The sequence below is a fragment of the Bufo gargarizans genome, unplaced genomic scaffold, assembly GCF_014858855.1.
Source record: "Bufo gargarizans isolate SCDJY-AF-19 unplaced genomic scaffold, ASM1485885v1 original_scaffold_1465_pilon, whole genome shotgun sequence".
Lineage (NCBI taxonomy): Eukaryota > Metazoa > Chordata > Amphibia > Anura > Bufonidae > Bufo > Bufo gargarizans.
This window is the reverse complement of record NW_025334371.1, coordinates 181,990-197,216: the sequence shown is the minus strand read 5'-3', so window position 1 is coordinate 197,216 and position 15,227 is coordinate 181,990. Positions and strand designations below refer to the sequence as shown.

Here is a 15,227-nt window from a genome sequence, read left to right as displayed (position 1 = left end):
TCGGACTGACTGACCTTCATTTCTTAAAGTAATGATGGCCACTCGTTTTTCTTTACTTAGCTGCTTTTTTCTTGCCATAATACAAATTCTAACAGTCTATTCAGTAGGACTATCAGCTGTGTATCCACCTGACTTCTCCACAACGCAACTGATGGTCCCAACCCCATTTATAAGCCAAGAAATCCCACTTATTAAACCTGACAGGGCACACCTGTGAAGTGAAGACCATTTCAGGTGACTACCTCTTGAAGCTCATCAAGAGAATGCCAAGAGTGTGCAAAGCAGTAATCAAAGCAAAGGTGGCTACTTTGAAGAACCTAGAATATGACATATTTTTTGTTGTTTCACACTTTTTTGTTATGTATATAATTCCACATGTGATAATTCATAGTTTTGATGCCTTCAGTGTGAATCTACAAAAGTCATGAAAATAAATAAAACTCTTTGAATGAGAAGGTGCGTCCAAACTTTTGGTCTGTACTGTATGTATATACTTATATAGCCAAATAATGACCCCAGTCAATTATGTCCATGTGCGGCTACTTGAAAAGACAGGGGATCAATAATGATTCCCTGCCTTTTGATAACATCTCCAGAAGTATGTACACGTACCTCTAGAGAAGCGTGGTCACAGAAAACGCGCACAGAAGGGACGCGCGGGCTGGGGCGGATTTAAATAGTCCGGCGGCACTGAGCTCTGCATGCAGCCCAGACATGAGCATCCCCTTAGAGATGAGCATTTACTCCTGGACCGGAATAAGTATCCCTATACCACCAACGAATCCCTTCCTATTCCCTATACCACCAACGCTTTTAACCCTTGATATTAACCCCTTCCCTGCTATCACCTGCTTCCCTGCCACCAATCCCCTGTAACTCCTTCTATCCCTGCTACCAATCCCCTGTAATCCCTTCCATATCCCTGCCCAGCCATATTAACCCCTACATTTACCCCTACTTTTACCCCTATATTATAACCCCTTTAATAGCCCACAGGGACGCTGCAGGCCACAGCTACCCCTGTATCTGACCTGCATTAGCCCCTTCACTGTTGCCCTGTCTGCTGTACCCCTGAGCCCTGTATCTCATATGCCCAGGAATTAACCCTTTCACTACTGCTGTATTTCATTCCCAGCAGTATATTGTGTTTTACCCTTTGTTTCCCATAGGGATAGTGTATAGCCAGGTTGGGTGGGTTGCTGCTGTTAATGTGTATGTAAGTTAGTGTAATGTTTAGGTAGATTTCTGGGATGGAATTGTATGATATTGTACTGCGTGCAGTATAGTGTGGTGTAATATTATATTGCCGTGTTGTAGTGTTGTATTACTGTACTGTGGGCTGTGTGTCTATAGGTATATATATTTATAACCAATTAATATCCCCTTTTACAATGGACGTGCAGCAGTTGGAATGGAATTTCTGAGGTTGTGCAATGGGCCCACTAAGGCCACGACTGGGGTGTCCCTTGCCCCTTAGGAGGTTTCTACTAAATATGTCCCTCTTATAGAGCAAGTAAATGTGACGCCAGCTGTGGTTAAGCAGTGGAAGCTCAAGGCTCCCTTTGTAGATGGTAATGTTGGTACCCAGAGTGGTGCAGGGTGACCTACAGTCTCTGTAGATGTTATATACACATGTCACAGTGTTCCTACATGGATATCCGTGGATCTCAGACGTGATGTGGTCCGAAGCAGTGCAAAAGGGGGGTAGTTGAACTTCCTAGGAACTTCTTGTCCTGGCAGTGAGTACGTAAAGCTTCGGCTCAGCTTGGCTGAAGGCAATGCAAGCCCAGGAGGGGACAACCAACCATGTAGACTTCAGAGGCAGGGCCTCTGGGCCTAGTAGAGCAGGCAGTGCTCTACTAGCCGACACATAACCTCTCCCCAAGGAGGGTGACTAGACACTGACTTCTAACTAATACCTCCCTCTCTAGAGAGGGCGAGAAGGAACCAGAAGGTTCCTCTCCAGAGAAACTATCTCTGCCAATTGTTGCTGCCATCTGCTGGTGGACCAGGTTATTGCATGAACACAACAGTTTCAGGAATAAATTGTCCATTATTCGGCAATGACACAAAATACAATAGGCCACTGTCACACATTGCATGAGGATCTACATCTGCTGTAATGTCCCGGAGTGCCATTACCACCTTGCTACCGTCTCCTATGTGCTAATTTCTAACATCTCTCTGTTAGATGATAGGATGACCCCACATCCGCATCTCACCACATTTGCCAACTTGCAGGATAACAGGCTGAACTGGATGGACGTCTGTCTTTTTTCAGCCTTACAAGCTATGTTACTATGAACCAGAGACTGGTCAGTGCACTGCCACGTGGTCTGTGCTGGCCAAAGGAAAATTGGACATCTGACAAGGGAAGAATTACCAAAATGCAAGTGAAATTTTATTTATTTTTAAACAAAACTTTATTGGTTTTTCTATCATTTTTTTTTTTAAAAAGAGGCATTGTACAGTTATACAAATCACAGAAAAGTTCACCTTCATGGTGAAACGCATTGACATGCCATACATAATAAAGGACAACAACAATCGCTCGTATCCATCCTCCCAGGAGAGGGCTCCCTCATCCCGTCCTAACGTGCTCCATCATCATCCAGTTAAAGTGGACTCCTGTCCTGTATAGGTCTATTGCTATCCAATGTAGATATATGCGAAGAAGCTCAAGTCGTCTGTGTCACCCAATTTACCCAGAGTGTCTTTAAGCTGCTCCGTAAGTACCAGGCTGTTGTCTTATATGGTGGATCAGGTGTTGGATTTCTTCATTGGGAAACACTAGGGTGACAAAACCTCTCCATTTTTTCATAAGTCCCCCTATTAGTTTCTCCTTCGTTTGCTCAGCTGCCAAGAATTCCAGTTTTGCGCACCTCTTTACTCGGTCTATTACTTCACTCACCTGGGGGGTATCCGGTTGCAGCCAATGGCGCAGGAGACATCTTTTGGCCGCCAACATGCTGATATGCGTTGCATGTGATATAGATATATTATTGGAATTATAATGGAATAAAATCATATCCGACGGTAAAGATATATATTTTTTCATTACTTTTTTATGCCATTGGATGAATAGTTCCCAGAACGCGGTCGTTTTTCGACAAGTCCACAGCCCATGATACAGGTCTGTATTGGCCGCACTGCACTTCGGACAGCATGTTATCTGATAGTCACGTGTTTCTACCTCTCGACTCATATGGGTCTATATGACCCCGCCAGATGTAAATCTCTATCTTTCTTGGGAAGGACATTGATGTAGGCTACGTTTGAATCACGAGGGAGGGGGACACCTTCCAAGTACTGATTGTAAAGTGAGGTGAGAGGAGCTGACAACCTTTCACCTAATATTTTATTGAACTCCCCCGTGTAACCGTCCGGGGCAGGAGCTTTTCCCCAGGCCAGATTGGCTATGGTAGTTTGTACTTCCAACGGTGTTATTGGTGCGTTTAACCTGCCTAATTCTTCCAGGGAAACCTGAGGAATTTCTATACTTTCAAGCCACATTGCCCCTTGTGTACTATGGTCCCTCTCCCTTTTATATAGGGTTGCATAAAAGTTTTTCAGAATATTACTAACAGTGATTGGGTCATGGTGCAATACTCCCTTCGCATAGGGATAGAATAGGTGTAGCTGGTTTAAACCCTAAGTTAGCCAATAACCTGCCCGCTTTATTGCCCTATTTATAGAACTGAGCATCTGACTGGGATTGGAACAACTGCTCTTTCCTCTGTAGCCATTGTTCATAATTTAGCTTGGCTGTCTTCCAGGCCGTTTCTAAAACCTGTGAGGAATTAGTCTTGAAGGCAGTGAACACCCGCTTTACGCCCTTGTGAAGGGGATTCGTACACCTCCCTCACCCAAAACTTCCTCATCCGGGAGAAATCTTTTTCCTTCAAGTGAGTCTCCTAAAGGAGTGCTATATCCGCATGTAATCTAGCTAGGTGACGCAATATTATCGACCACTTTTGAGGGGTGCGTAGTCTCTTGACGTTCCATGATAGTACCTGTACCATTGCCGCAGATGTGTAAGATATCTAGTCGCATAGGTCCAGTCAGTAGCAGCCTAAACAGCTGTGGAACCATAAAGGACCTCACGTGGAGCTTTGAGTCCCCCCCCCCCGCCCAATGGCTACGTGCTTTCATCTTATAACATAAACATACAAACGTAATAGCAAAAGTAGCCAACATTGGCCATAACTTGGTGGGATTCTGAGCTTCACTTCTTCCCAACACAATGTAATCCATACAGAACATTAGGATATTATCAAATATATTTACCTCCTAGCAGTGCATCTACACTCGTATAAGAGGGGGGGGGGGGGGAATAGCAGGCTAAAGAACGGACATGAAGTACATTCAGTCCAAGAATGGTGGACTACAGATTATGGTGGCTGAATGAGCAAGTAAACAAAGGTGCGGTGCAACCCGCAGACAGGTCCCACAAGCCGAACATTGCTTCTTCGCGAACGATTTTCTAAGTCGTCAATTTAGTCCCAGAGCTTTTTGTTCTCGTCTAATAGCCCCTTCAGTTGTAGCTGTGCACTGTTTATATTGAGTTCCACAGTCTGAACTTTGTTTTCGCAGACATCCATGCGCTCGGAGATTCGCGCCACTTCCCCTTGCAATGCGGCAAAGGAAGCCGACAAAGTGGTCGTCAACAATTCTTGCAGATCGCCACCTCTAACGCCAGTTTTACATAGTCTATATGAGGAGAGTCGTTCCCACTTGCCTGGCCTGGAGAGTCAGGAGAGGTCTGAGTAAGGGTCTGAGTAAGTAATTTCTTCCATCGGCGTGTTCTCCCCCTCCGCCATCTTTGAAGTCTAAGTGTCCGCCTTTCAACCCTTCTCTCCCCATGTTACTTAGAAAGCTATCCATAAGACCCATGAAGGTGCCTTTAGCTGGATAGTCCCGGCGATAGGCTGGTGTAATAAGAATTTGCAGGGGATATGAGTGAGGGTTGCTGGAGCGCTGCATTTTTTTCATGTGTGTGAGAAACGGATGCAATCCAAAACCACTGAAAGCAATCTCCGACAAAACTGATAAAACCTGTGTGCAGAACCATGAGAATCTCCCTGAACAGACCCTAACACATTCTGTGTGGCTTGTGTGAAAGAGGCCTTAATCTAGGTCTTAATTTACCTGATTCTCCATTGATGAGGCAGATGAGCACCATCCAGGCCCTGGAGGAATTCTCTTTGTTTCCATTGGATGAGACATTACGGAGCTCGCTCTCTGGAATGAAGAAGAGCCTGAAGCTCCTGGAGAAACTGTAACTGAATACATAACAGTAGGACAGGAAACCGTTATGGGGGAGATCATGCAGTCACCACATCTCATAGGCTTGGAATCTAAAGAAGAACATTTTATTATATGAAAAGTGATCTAAACATTGAAGATAGAAGAAAATAAAACATTGGCAATAAATCTACAGCACAGTGGTCTCCTGTGTGATCCTCAAGTCTGTATTAAGCTCCATTCCGAAGAATTACAGCTGGTCAAGAATAAGGATGGGACATTGGCAGTGATATCCATCATCTCCTACGAGTCATTCATCGTACACTCACAAACCGTAGATATGGCTCATTCATAGAACAGACTCTGGAAATACTAGATTTATTGGGGTGACCAGTGGTCTATCACTGATTGTATGAAGGGTGGGGTAGACAGGGGGCTCATATAAGTCATTGCACCATTGAGATCCTTGATTCGGTTTCCCTCCATTTGGGGAGTGATTTTTATTAAGTGACTCTTGGATGTGTCGGATTTAGATGTAAATACTCTATTTGACCTATTCCTCTAAGCATCAATAACTTCTATTCAAAAGGGTCATTCCTTTAAATAATATTAATGACCTATCCTCAATATATAGTGTTGAGCGAATCAAGCTTTTGACCATCAATCCATAGTCTATTTGGTCAAGCATTAAAACGTATTCGCTCCGTGAAGCCAAACTTCTTTTCACCTGAAGTCGTGTGAGACTTCAGTGAATGAATTCGGTGTTCATTTCGGCATCTTTAAAAACTTTTAGAATTAGGAATCCAAAGTCCGGTTTGGTAGCGGCTGGTACCTCTGTAGTAAACCCGAATCGGATTCCTTATTTGAATTGTTTTTTTTTTAAAGATGCAGAAATGAATACCGAATTAATTTACCAAAGTCTTGTGCGACTTCGGGTGAAAACAAGTTTGTCTCTACATAGGCAATACATGTTAGTGCTGTAGGAGACGGATCTTTAATGCGAAGCTTGAGTCGCTTAAGCCTAGTCATCAATAACAGATCGGCAGTGGCACTCAAACCCAGGACCCCGACCGATCAGCTGTCCATTAGTAGAGGTTGGGCACTCTGTGAGCACCGCAGCATGTTCCTAGGCTATGTGACGCCAGCATACATCGGTCACATGGCCTAGTTGCTGCTCAGCCCCATTGAAGTGTTAAGCTGTAATACCAAGCACAGCCTCTGTACTATGTACGGCATCATGCTTGGAGAGATCCAGGGACTCAGCTCCGCTGACCAGAGCTCTGATGAGTGTGGAGTCTCCCTGGTACTGCAGATCAGGGAGGGTGCCGAGACTCAAATCCCTGCCGCTCTGATAATGAGGACCTTTCCTCAGGATGGGTCATCATTATCATTTTCCAGATAACCACTGTAAGGAAGATAAAGGATCTATGCCCAACATCTAGCACACCTATAGTACACCTACACCATTCGAGGTGTCAACCTACAGCACTTCTAAGTGTTTGATCACCACATACTGCTTCCAGAAGTTTACAGTCTTACCTTACATCCAGCAACATGACGTCCATACTTACTTGACAATCTGCAGAATATCATGGGTGTAATGTGCAACCTACCTTTAAGTCATGTCCATATAGTAGATAGCAACACATTTAGGTGATCTCTACCTCAGCTCCTATAGTAAGGGAGGGCATCTCATGATCCAGTAGAAAGCAGGATGTGCTGCTTGATGTGTCTCCAGCACGGACATCATATGGTCTGCACATTACTTGTAGGAAGCTTGGATTCATTTTGATCTGCTCTGAAGGGACCTCCGCTTTCCATGGCAGGTGAATATAATTCAGAATGTCCATGGCCGAGCACCTCTCAGAGGCATTTAGCGTTAGCAATCTCCAAAGCATCCCTCTGGCTTCAGTTGAGATTTTCTTCCACTTCCCTGGAGCTTCTGACAGATCCTTTTTCACCTGCCACCAAGCAAACTCCTTATACTGTTGATCACGACCTAGTGCTGCTTGCCAAGGGAAGAATCCAGTAAGAGCAATGTAGATGAGAACACCAAAAGCCCACACATCAACACTGGGTTGCAGTATCAGCTCTTCTCCTTGTCTTAAGCAGCAGAATTCAGGGGCCGTATAGGGTATACACCAGGACAGAGAAGGGACAAGAGTGCCCTGGATCCGGGTGAGTCCAAAGTCCGCCAGCTTTATCCAGTGACATTCTGCATCCATCAGAAGAATATTATCCAGCTTGACATCCCGATGGACAATTCCGCTGTTGTGCATAAAGTTCAAAGCACTGGCTATCTGAGGAACACAACGCTTCAACATGTCCTCCTGCATGCCGACCTGAGTAGAAGACAACACAAGACATCACACAGCTGAACTGCAGACACAACAATCTCATCATATAGTATTCATGACTCACACACAGTCAAGTCACATAATTCTGACCACTTCCTACTGCCGACGTCAGCAGTGCATAGCTCATGAAGTAAGTCATGTGTGCTGAGCTGGCTCGGTGCGTATACTAGGTGTGTGGTAGCAACAAGGGATATGTATGCAGATGGCCTATCATGGGTAAAAGGAGTGATTCATCAGAGTTGCAGAAAGGGATGATTATCGGCTCGCGCCTGTTTTGGAGGCTTTTGCGCCTCGTTTGACTTTTTTGAAGTTTTAGACTAATTCAGGAGTTATCTGATTGCATTCATTACACATTAATTAGGCACAAAAACAGTGTAATTTTTACTCCACTCCAGGGCTGGCTTATTTGTATTCAACAGTTTTGAGTGATAAAGTGCTACTTTTTTTGTACTAAAAGTCACACTTTCAGGGAGACTTGGGAATTTTGTCAGCACAGATGTGACTTTTTTTGCAGAAATAAATTAGACCAGTCTAAGTGAATATGAACCTGTCTAACCAAAAAAGAACCACCAGAGGTCAGACTGATACCAATAAGCCTAGTCAAATTTATCAACCGTTGTGTGACTTAATAAATAGGCAAAGGACAGACATCAAAATCAAATATGCCTAAAATCTAATATTATGCCTAAAAACAGGCGAGCTTGATAACTGTGCTCCATTGTGGTTTTGAACTGTGGAGACGCTGGATGATAACTCCTATCAGATCTGTAATGGTGGTCCCCAGCTCTCCAGGAAACAACATTTATGGCTTTGAAGAACATAACAATTCCATGATATTGCCTCACCTTGTGTTTAATGATAGACTGAAGATTCCCTGCCGGTGCCATTTCCTGAACAAACACGAAATCCCTACTGGTATGGAACGCAATCTCGTGTGTCAGGATGATGTGCCGGTGACAACTGAGTGTGAGCGAGATGCAGTATTCCAGGAGGAAGTTATCGGTGGGGGTCTTCTCCTTTGCCAACATTTTTATAGCCACAATCTGACCTGTTAATGACATTAATATTGATTTCTGTACCACCATCATATTCCACAACACTTTTCAATACCACCCCCCCCCCCCCAAAAAAAAACGAAAACACTAAATCAATAACATTATATAGGAGGAATAGCAAGATAAAAGTGTGACATGTTATAGTGCGCTAAAGTCAGAATCAAAGCCTAAAGTGGGCTACTCGCTGAAAGGGCAGCGCCAATGAGACAACTTGTCTTCATCAGGATGTTTACATACGAGGCTGGGCAGCAAACTGGACCTTTCCCCAGGTGAAGGAAAGCCTAGTGATGAGCTAACAATCTAAACACCATAAACAGGTGAATAAATAAAAGGCAAAACCCAATATATATCTCTTGAGGACCATTCACTTCAATGTGACCGGAAAAAAAAAAAAATTATGACTTCGGACTTCTATTTTGTAAAATGTGGAATGCACACATCTGGGATCCATGTTTTGCGCATGGGTGAGGGAAACTATCTTTTCACTTAATGCCCAAAATGGACATTAGTATCCAGGTCATTAGAGGACATAGTTGAGCTCAGAAAAGAAGCCTGAAGACCCAGCACAGAACATTCTCAAGAGATGCCAGCTTCGTGGCACATGATCATCGTTCTCATCCATCATCATCTCACCTGAAGTTTTGTGTTTCCCCTTGAAAACCTTTCCATAGGATCCTGTTCCAAGTTCATGCAAGAGTTCAAAGTGGTCGGTCACTTCCATCATCTTCAGGTCCTCAGAGGTCTCTGAAATCCGATGCAGAAGATTTGTTGTCATGTTCTTGTTTGTTTCTTTCATGTGGGTGGCCATTCTGAATGAAACACAGAATAATGTTTACTTTATGTAAAAATAACCTGTGTAAGGGATTGGTCACATCTCACATGGTCAAGTTTCTGCATGCAGACTTGGAAAGCTAAAACAGGAGTTTTTCTTGTGTCCTGGATCTCCACCATCTTTCAGTGCACGCCCGTGTCCCAACTTATCATTGTACTATATGGCAGAAGCTAGCGACATAAGGGGGCTACTCCGTGCTGCCGGAGACCTCCATCTCCAAGAGCAAGCTCCATATATTCAAGCAGGTTGACCCCTAAAGTTGCCTGTGTTGATTGTGTAAAACCACCCTTGCGTGATGTCTCATTCACATCTCCATTAGGAGATCCAGCAGTCTGTTTTGGCACAGAGCAACCTGCCACATCCACATGGACTGCAATGATGTCCAGTGGCAACCCGGCCGTAAATGTTGGGTTCTGGCACGCAACAGTTTTTTGTCTGGTTGACAACTGGCATTTGTGCTGGATCTCCTCAACAAAGATATGGATGTAGCATGAGATGTCTACACATACTAGTGGTCATCTGCTCACAGGAGATGTGGAAAAGGTGGAAAACTCAAAGAATTTCTAGTCTGTGACCTCCCTATAATGGGCTCTGAAGTGCTGTGTAAAAATGGAGGATAAAATAGGGGTCCACAATACACATGAAGACCCCTGATCAACAGGCAAAATCAACTTCATACAGTACGATGTAATCGGTGGAATCATATATATTTAGGTTTCTCAAAAGACACTTAATGAACTGTTCATATCTCTGCTCTGGACTTCCCACCAACCACAGTGAGTCGGATCTGGGTGAGGAAGGTCTCCAGCTGACGCCTGTGATCACAATAGCCACTGGGCTTCCCTGGCATCAGCCACATAGCAGAGTTAACAGGAAGAACTACAACTACCAGCTGTAAAATGTGCTGGGGGTGTGCTGAATGTTTCACCCAGTCACCCCTCAGATTATAAAAAAAATTCAATATAACAATCTAAATTAAGTAAAACTTAAACTAAGCAGAAGTGTGAAGATTCCTGCAACTTCTTATTGTAAAGAGTCAGATGTGAACTATGGCTATATGCCCCGAGCACTGTACACTACCCTGGAGCTCATCTACTATAGCCTGGTCCATGGTCCATGTAGTCATCACATATTCACCTTACACCTGAAGATGTTGGCTTCTCCTACAAGATCGATGATCACTGATGGACTCCTGGACACCAACAAGTCTACAGCGTGCTGCTCCTACAAGTCCAACACTGACCGCAGATAATGTGCCATTGATTTTACTATAAGGGGGAGACGCCTTATATTTGGGATGAGGGTGGAGATTGTGGATTTGTGGTCATTGTCCAGCACTCGGTGGCCTCATTTACATACGAATGGACATTGATGAGCCTTTGGGGGGCATTTTCATGCCAATGGGGCTTTTGTATACAAATGGTGATTTGATATGAATGGGGCCTGCGGGTGCGGCTCATACACTGAAGGCTACAGCACGCCCTGGTCCACACAAACTGGAAATATACAGGATTCTACAAATCCAATGAATATCTGTGTGTTTGGACATTTATCAAGACCAGCATTTTCATAGTCGCCTTGATTCCCCCTGTGTAGCCAGAAGATGCGCCAAATTCATGTATAGGCGCAGACCGTTCATAATCTATGACAGCGCCCTGGATGCCGTAAATTCCCTTTTCTTGCTACGTCTGAAAAGTTTTTAGAAGGGGGGAAAAAAATCCCAAAAAATATTTTGCTGCAAATAGGGTCTGTCTTAAAATGTACTTTTTAATACTACAATCATTTCAACCGACAAGTGGTTTATGTGATTCATTACAATAAAGGATTGATTTTTATTTACAAAACTCTGGATTCCTTCTCAAATACGGCGCCCGCTGATCTTCAGCATAACACGGCGCCCGCTGATCTTCTGCATAACACGGCGTACGCTGATCTTCTGCCTAACACGGCGCCCGCTGATCTTCACCATAACAAGGCGCCCGCTGATCTTCTGCCTAACACGGCGCCCGCTGATCTTCTGCCTAACACGGCGCCCACTGATCTTCAGCATAACACGGCGCCCGCTGATCTTCTCCCTAACACGGCGCCCGCTGATCTTCTGCCTAACACGGCGCCCACTGATCTTCAGCATAACACGGCGCCCGCTGATCTTCTCCCTAACACGGCGCCTGCTGATCTTCTGCCTAACACGGCGCCCGCTGATCTTCTGCCTAACAAGACGCCCGCTGATCTTCAGCATAATACTGCGCCCGCTGATCTTCAGCATAATACTGCGCTCACTGATCTTCAGCATAATACGGCGCCCGCTGATCTTCTGCATAATACCGATCCGGCTAATTCACAGGGTAATATTGTTAATGTTGAGTGAATCGAAGTTCATGAAGTGGACTTCGATCCGAATTTCAGTAAAAATTTCATTCGCCGTGATGGCGAATTTCCTCGTTCTTCATGGTAACAAATCAATTTTCCCTAAAATGGTGGTAAAATATACATTCATACTCACCTCATCCATAAGCATCCTCTGCGGCCATTTTGATTCAAGATCCAGCACGAAATCTCATGTGCGGTGACGTATGATGTCACCATGCTGGTCAGTGTGAGGTTATCACGCACTGTACAAGTATTTGTGCTGGATCTTCAAGCAAGATGTCCACAGCTGGCCCTTTGTGATCAAATGGATAAGGTAAATATTTTACAGATTAACCCCTGACAGCTCTCAATGGTCATCTCAGGTGCCACGATTAGTGATGAACGCTGCATCTGAGGGGTTCAATGACGGAGGATGTGCAATCTCCGCTCCCCTTCATTGCGCTACTCACAAAGAAATGAGGATTGTCATTGGAGATCTCGATCCTTATTGTACAAATGGTGGAGCAAATCAGCAACAAAATCCACATCTACAGAATCCATGATCCACAGCCCCGTCCAGGAAGGCAGCAAGGTCAGCGTCGAGAGGCCACAGTAGGCTGCCAACATTTAGGGCTAAAACAATTGTGTAGGGAATCAATGAATCTCCCTGATAATCGTGTCCTGAAATATTTGTTCAATATATGTTAATTTCTAACCAAAATGATGCAGTTGTAAATATATGTATTCACACGCAGCAGACGTATCTCAGAGGGTTTCTGGCTGATACCGTTGTCTGGGGATGTTTTAGCAAGAGATGAATGGATTTCTGCAAGATCTATAAAGAAGCTGCAAAAAACCTTCTGTGTGTGAATATTTACTGAGCAGGAATTAGACATTTCCCGTCCTTATTTTACAGACTGTATTATTTCAGTGACTCTGTATAAAGGGATTTCCTGGATGTCTCTTCCCTCCTACTACAGCCATAGATCAGACAGATGGAAGCGTTCTCCGGGTATTCTGTATATTTATACTATAATATCCACATCCATGTAATATCTTCTCTTTACATGTAATAACATTACTGGGTCTACAGGACATGGAGGGGAATATTAGGTTGGGCAACAACTTGGGGTGAATGCTGCCCCCATGGCCACCCCCTGAGAAATATGAGCTTTTATACTGAAAGTGAAATGGTTATAAGACCATCTTAATGCAATGCAGAATAAAGTCACTGAAGGTCATTCACTTCCGGAGTGTCACAACCGATTCAGTATTTATTGTAAACCTATAAGATATTACAGACAAATGTTACCTCCCCAGTAACATAAATCAGATGGGACATGTGGTCACTAGGATCATTAGGGGAGGCCACCTGCATCAGCCAGTGTCTGGACATCCCGGCCTACCATGCAGTCGTAATACCAGGTGGGGCCATTTTTGCACATTTGTTTGTGTCCATTCTGTATTTTATAAGTAAAACTGCTGCAAAATTTCACCGATAGAAACAAGCATCAGAAGAATGATCTGATTTACAGATAAACTGCTTGACAGGGTGTTTTTCAGCTGCACTTTGACCAAACAGTGGTTTCTAGGTGTGACCTTACACTAATTGTAATGAACCTGCCATGTTAATGTGGAGACATCAGCATAGTAATGGGGCAGCTTATCATCACACTGCAATCATTCAGAGGCAATGAACAGAACTGCTGCAGCTGTCCACAATCCCCATAACACCCCCTGTCCCATAACACCCCCTGTCCCATAACCCCCCCTGTCCCATAACACCCCCTGTCCCATAACACCCCTGTCCCATAACACCGGCCTGTCCCATAACACCCCCTGTCCCATAACACCCCCTGTCCCATAACACCGGCCTGTTTGCATCTTTATAGCCTGAAACCCAATGTAATTCTCTCTCTATTGTCCACACCCATTGTCCATTCATATGTGTGCACTGGTGTTAGAGACCGGGGAAGGAGAGTGTCTGCTCCTCACCTGAAGACACAACCAAGACGTTTCTATAACTGGTAATTGCATCATCGACAGCTCAGGGTTTGGTCACATAATGCGGTGAAGGACCTTTTACCTGCAGTCAGAAGAGATTGTATCCGTGCACAGCAAGCAGCCGCACAAGTGCATGACAACAACTTCATCTCTACTTTACTGAAGTCCAGAGGCAGAAGAAGGTTTTCTCCAGAATAGTTCCTTCTCCAGAATAGTTCCTTCTCCAGAATAGTTCCATACAGTTGTGACACACTCATAACCACAACTTGAAAAAGAGCAGCACTCACCTGCATAACTAACTTAAGAAGCACGGACGTAGCCTGGACTCGGCTGTGAAAACTTGAGAAAAGGAATAAAGTCCAGCTTCTAAAATGAAGAGCTTTATTTCATGCAGTAAAAACTTTCCAAGACAAGACAAAGTACATGATCTACACGTTTCGGACCACACAATCCCGATCCTCACTCATGACAATAATAGCACTTCCCCCTACTCCTTATGTATCCCCGTCACACCTATCCAAAAGGACTTGTGTCACGTGATCCTCGTTGTAGGGTAATTTATAAAACCTGGAAATAACCTCCCATAGAATGTAACACATAGTATACCGGAAAAAGAGGAAAAAAACAAATAAAAAAATATAAAAATAAATATATATAAACACATTTCCACCAAAACGCAATGTAAAAATGTTTTTGTATTTACACAAACAGCAAGAACATCGATAGTATTGTAGGATTAAATCATGTTTTTTGTTGCGACCAGTAGGGAAAAAAGTTTCCAATTCAAACATCCAAAAAACTTTTCGACTGAGAAGCTTTCTCCTGCGGTCACCCCCTAACAGGTGGAGTTACTCTCTCCACTCCCTGAACCACAAGTGATGTAGTGTCTCCATCATGAACCGCAGTAAACTAGCCGCAGACACATTGCGGGTTTTGTAACGAGGCACATCAGATATAGGCTTCCGCTCTCTGGTTTTTATGGAATTCGTTGTGCAGCCTACACATCGTAGCTGGCAGATTTAGCATGTAATCAAATACATAGCAAATTCAGTATTGCAGTTCAAATAGGATTTCATGTCTTAACTTCTGCCATTAGCTGTAGATCTGAAGGTTGCACTCACCGACATATGGATGCAACATACGGCCACCACCACTAAGCCAAATAGGTTTAGCCATAGAACGATCACTGAACATACTGGGACTTACAATTTGGCCCCCAAGTCTGAGCTTTGCGAGCTGCACACCGGATCCCTGCAGCCACGTTTTCACTCCACTCTTTATCAACGTTTAAAACTGGTAAATGGCGTTTCACTATCCTGCAGATCTCCTGATATTCCTCACTATATTTTGCGGTGAATGTGACCTGCTTATTATTGGACTTGGGTA

At 44.1% G+C, this 15,227-nt stretch overlaps 1 protein-coding gene across 1 annotated transcript; it reads right to left on the bottom strand.

Annotated features, from left to right (window-relative positions):
* Positions 1 to 4,663: 4,663 nt before the first annotated feature.
* Positions 4,664 to 9,464, bottom strand: LOC122923317 (serine/threonine-protein kinase SBK1-like). The gene is made up of 6 exons (XM_044274100.1): positions 9,290 to 9,464; positions 8,447 to 8,649; positions 7,011 to 7,586; positions 6,451 to 6,550; positions 5,149 to 5,241; positions 4,664 to 4,743 (listed from the first exon to the last, which is right to left on the bottom strand). Exons 1-6 carry the CDS (start codon positions 9,462 to 9,464, stop codon positions 4,664 to 4,666), a joined length of 1,227 nt encoding a protein of 408 aa, XP_044130035.1.
* Between the last annotated feature and the right edge of the window lie 5,763 nt (positions 9,465 to 15,227).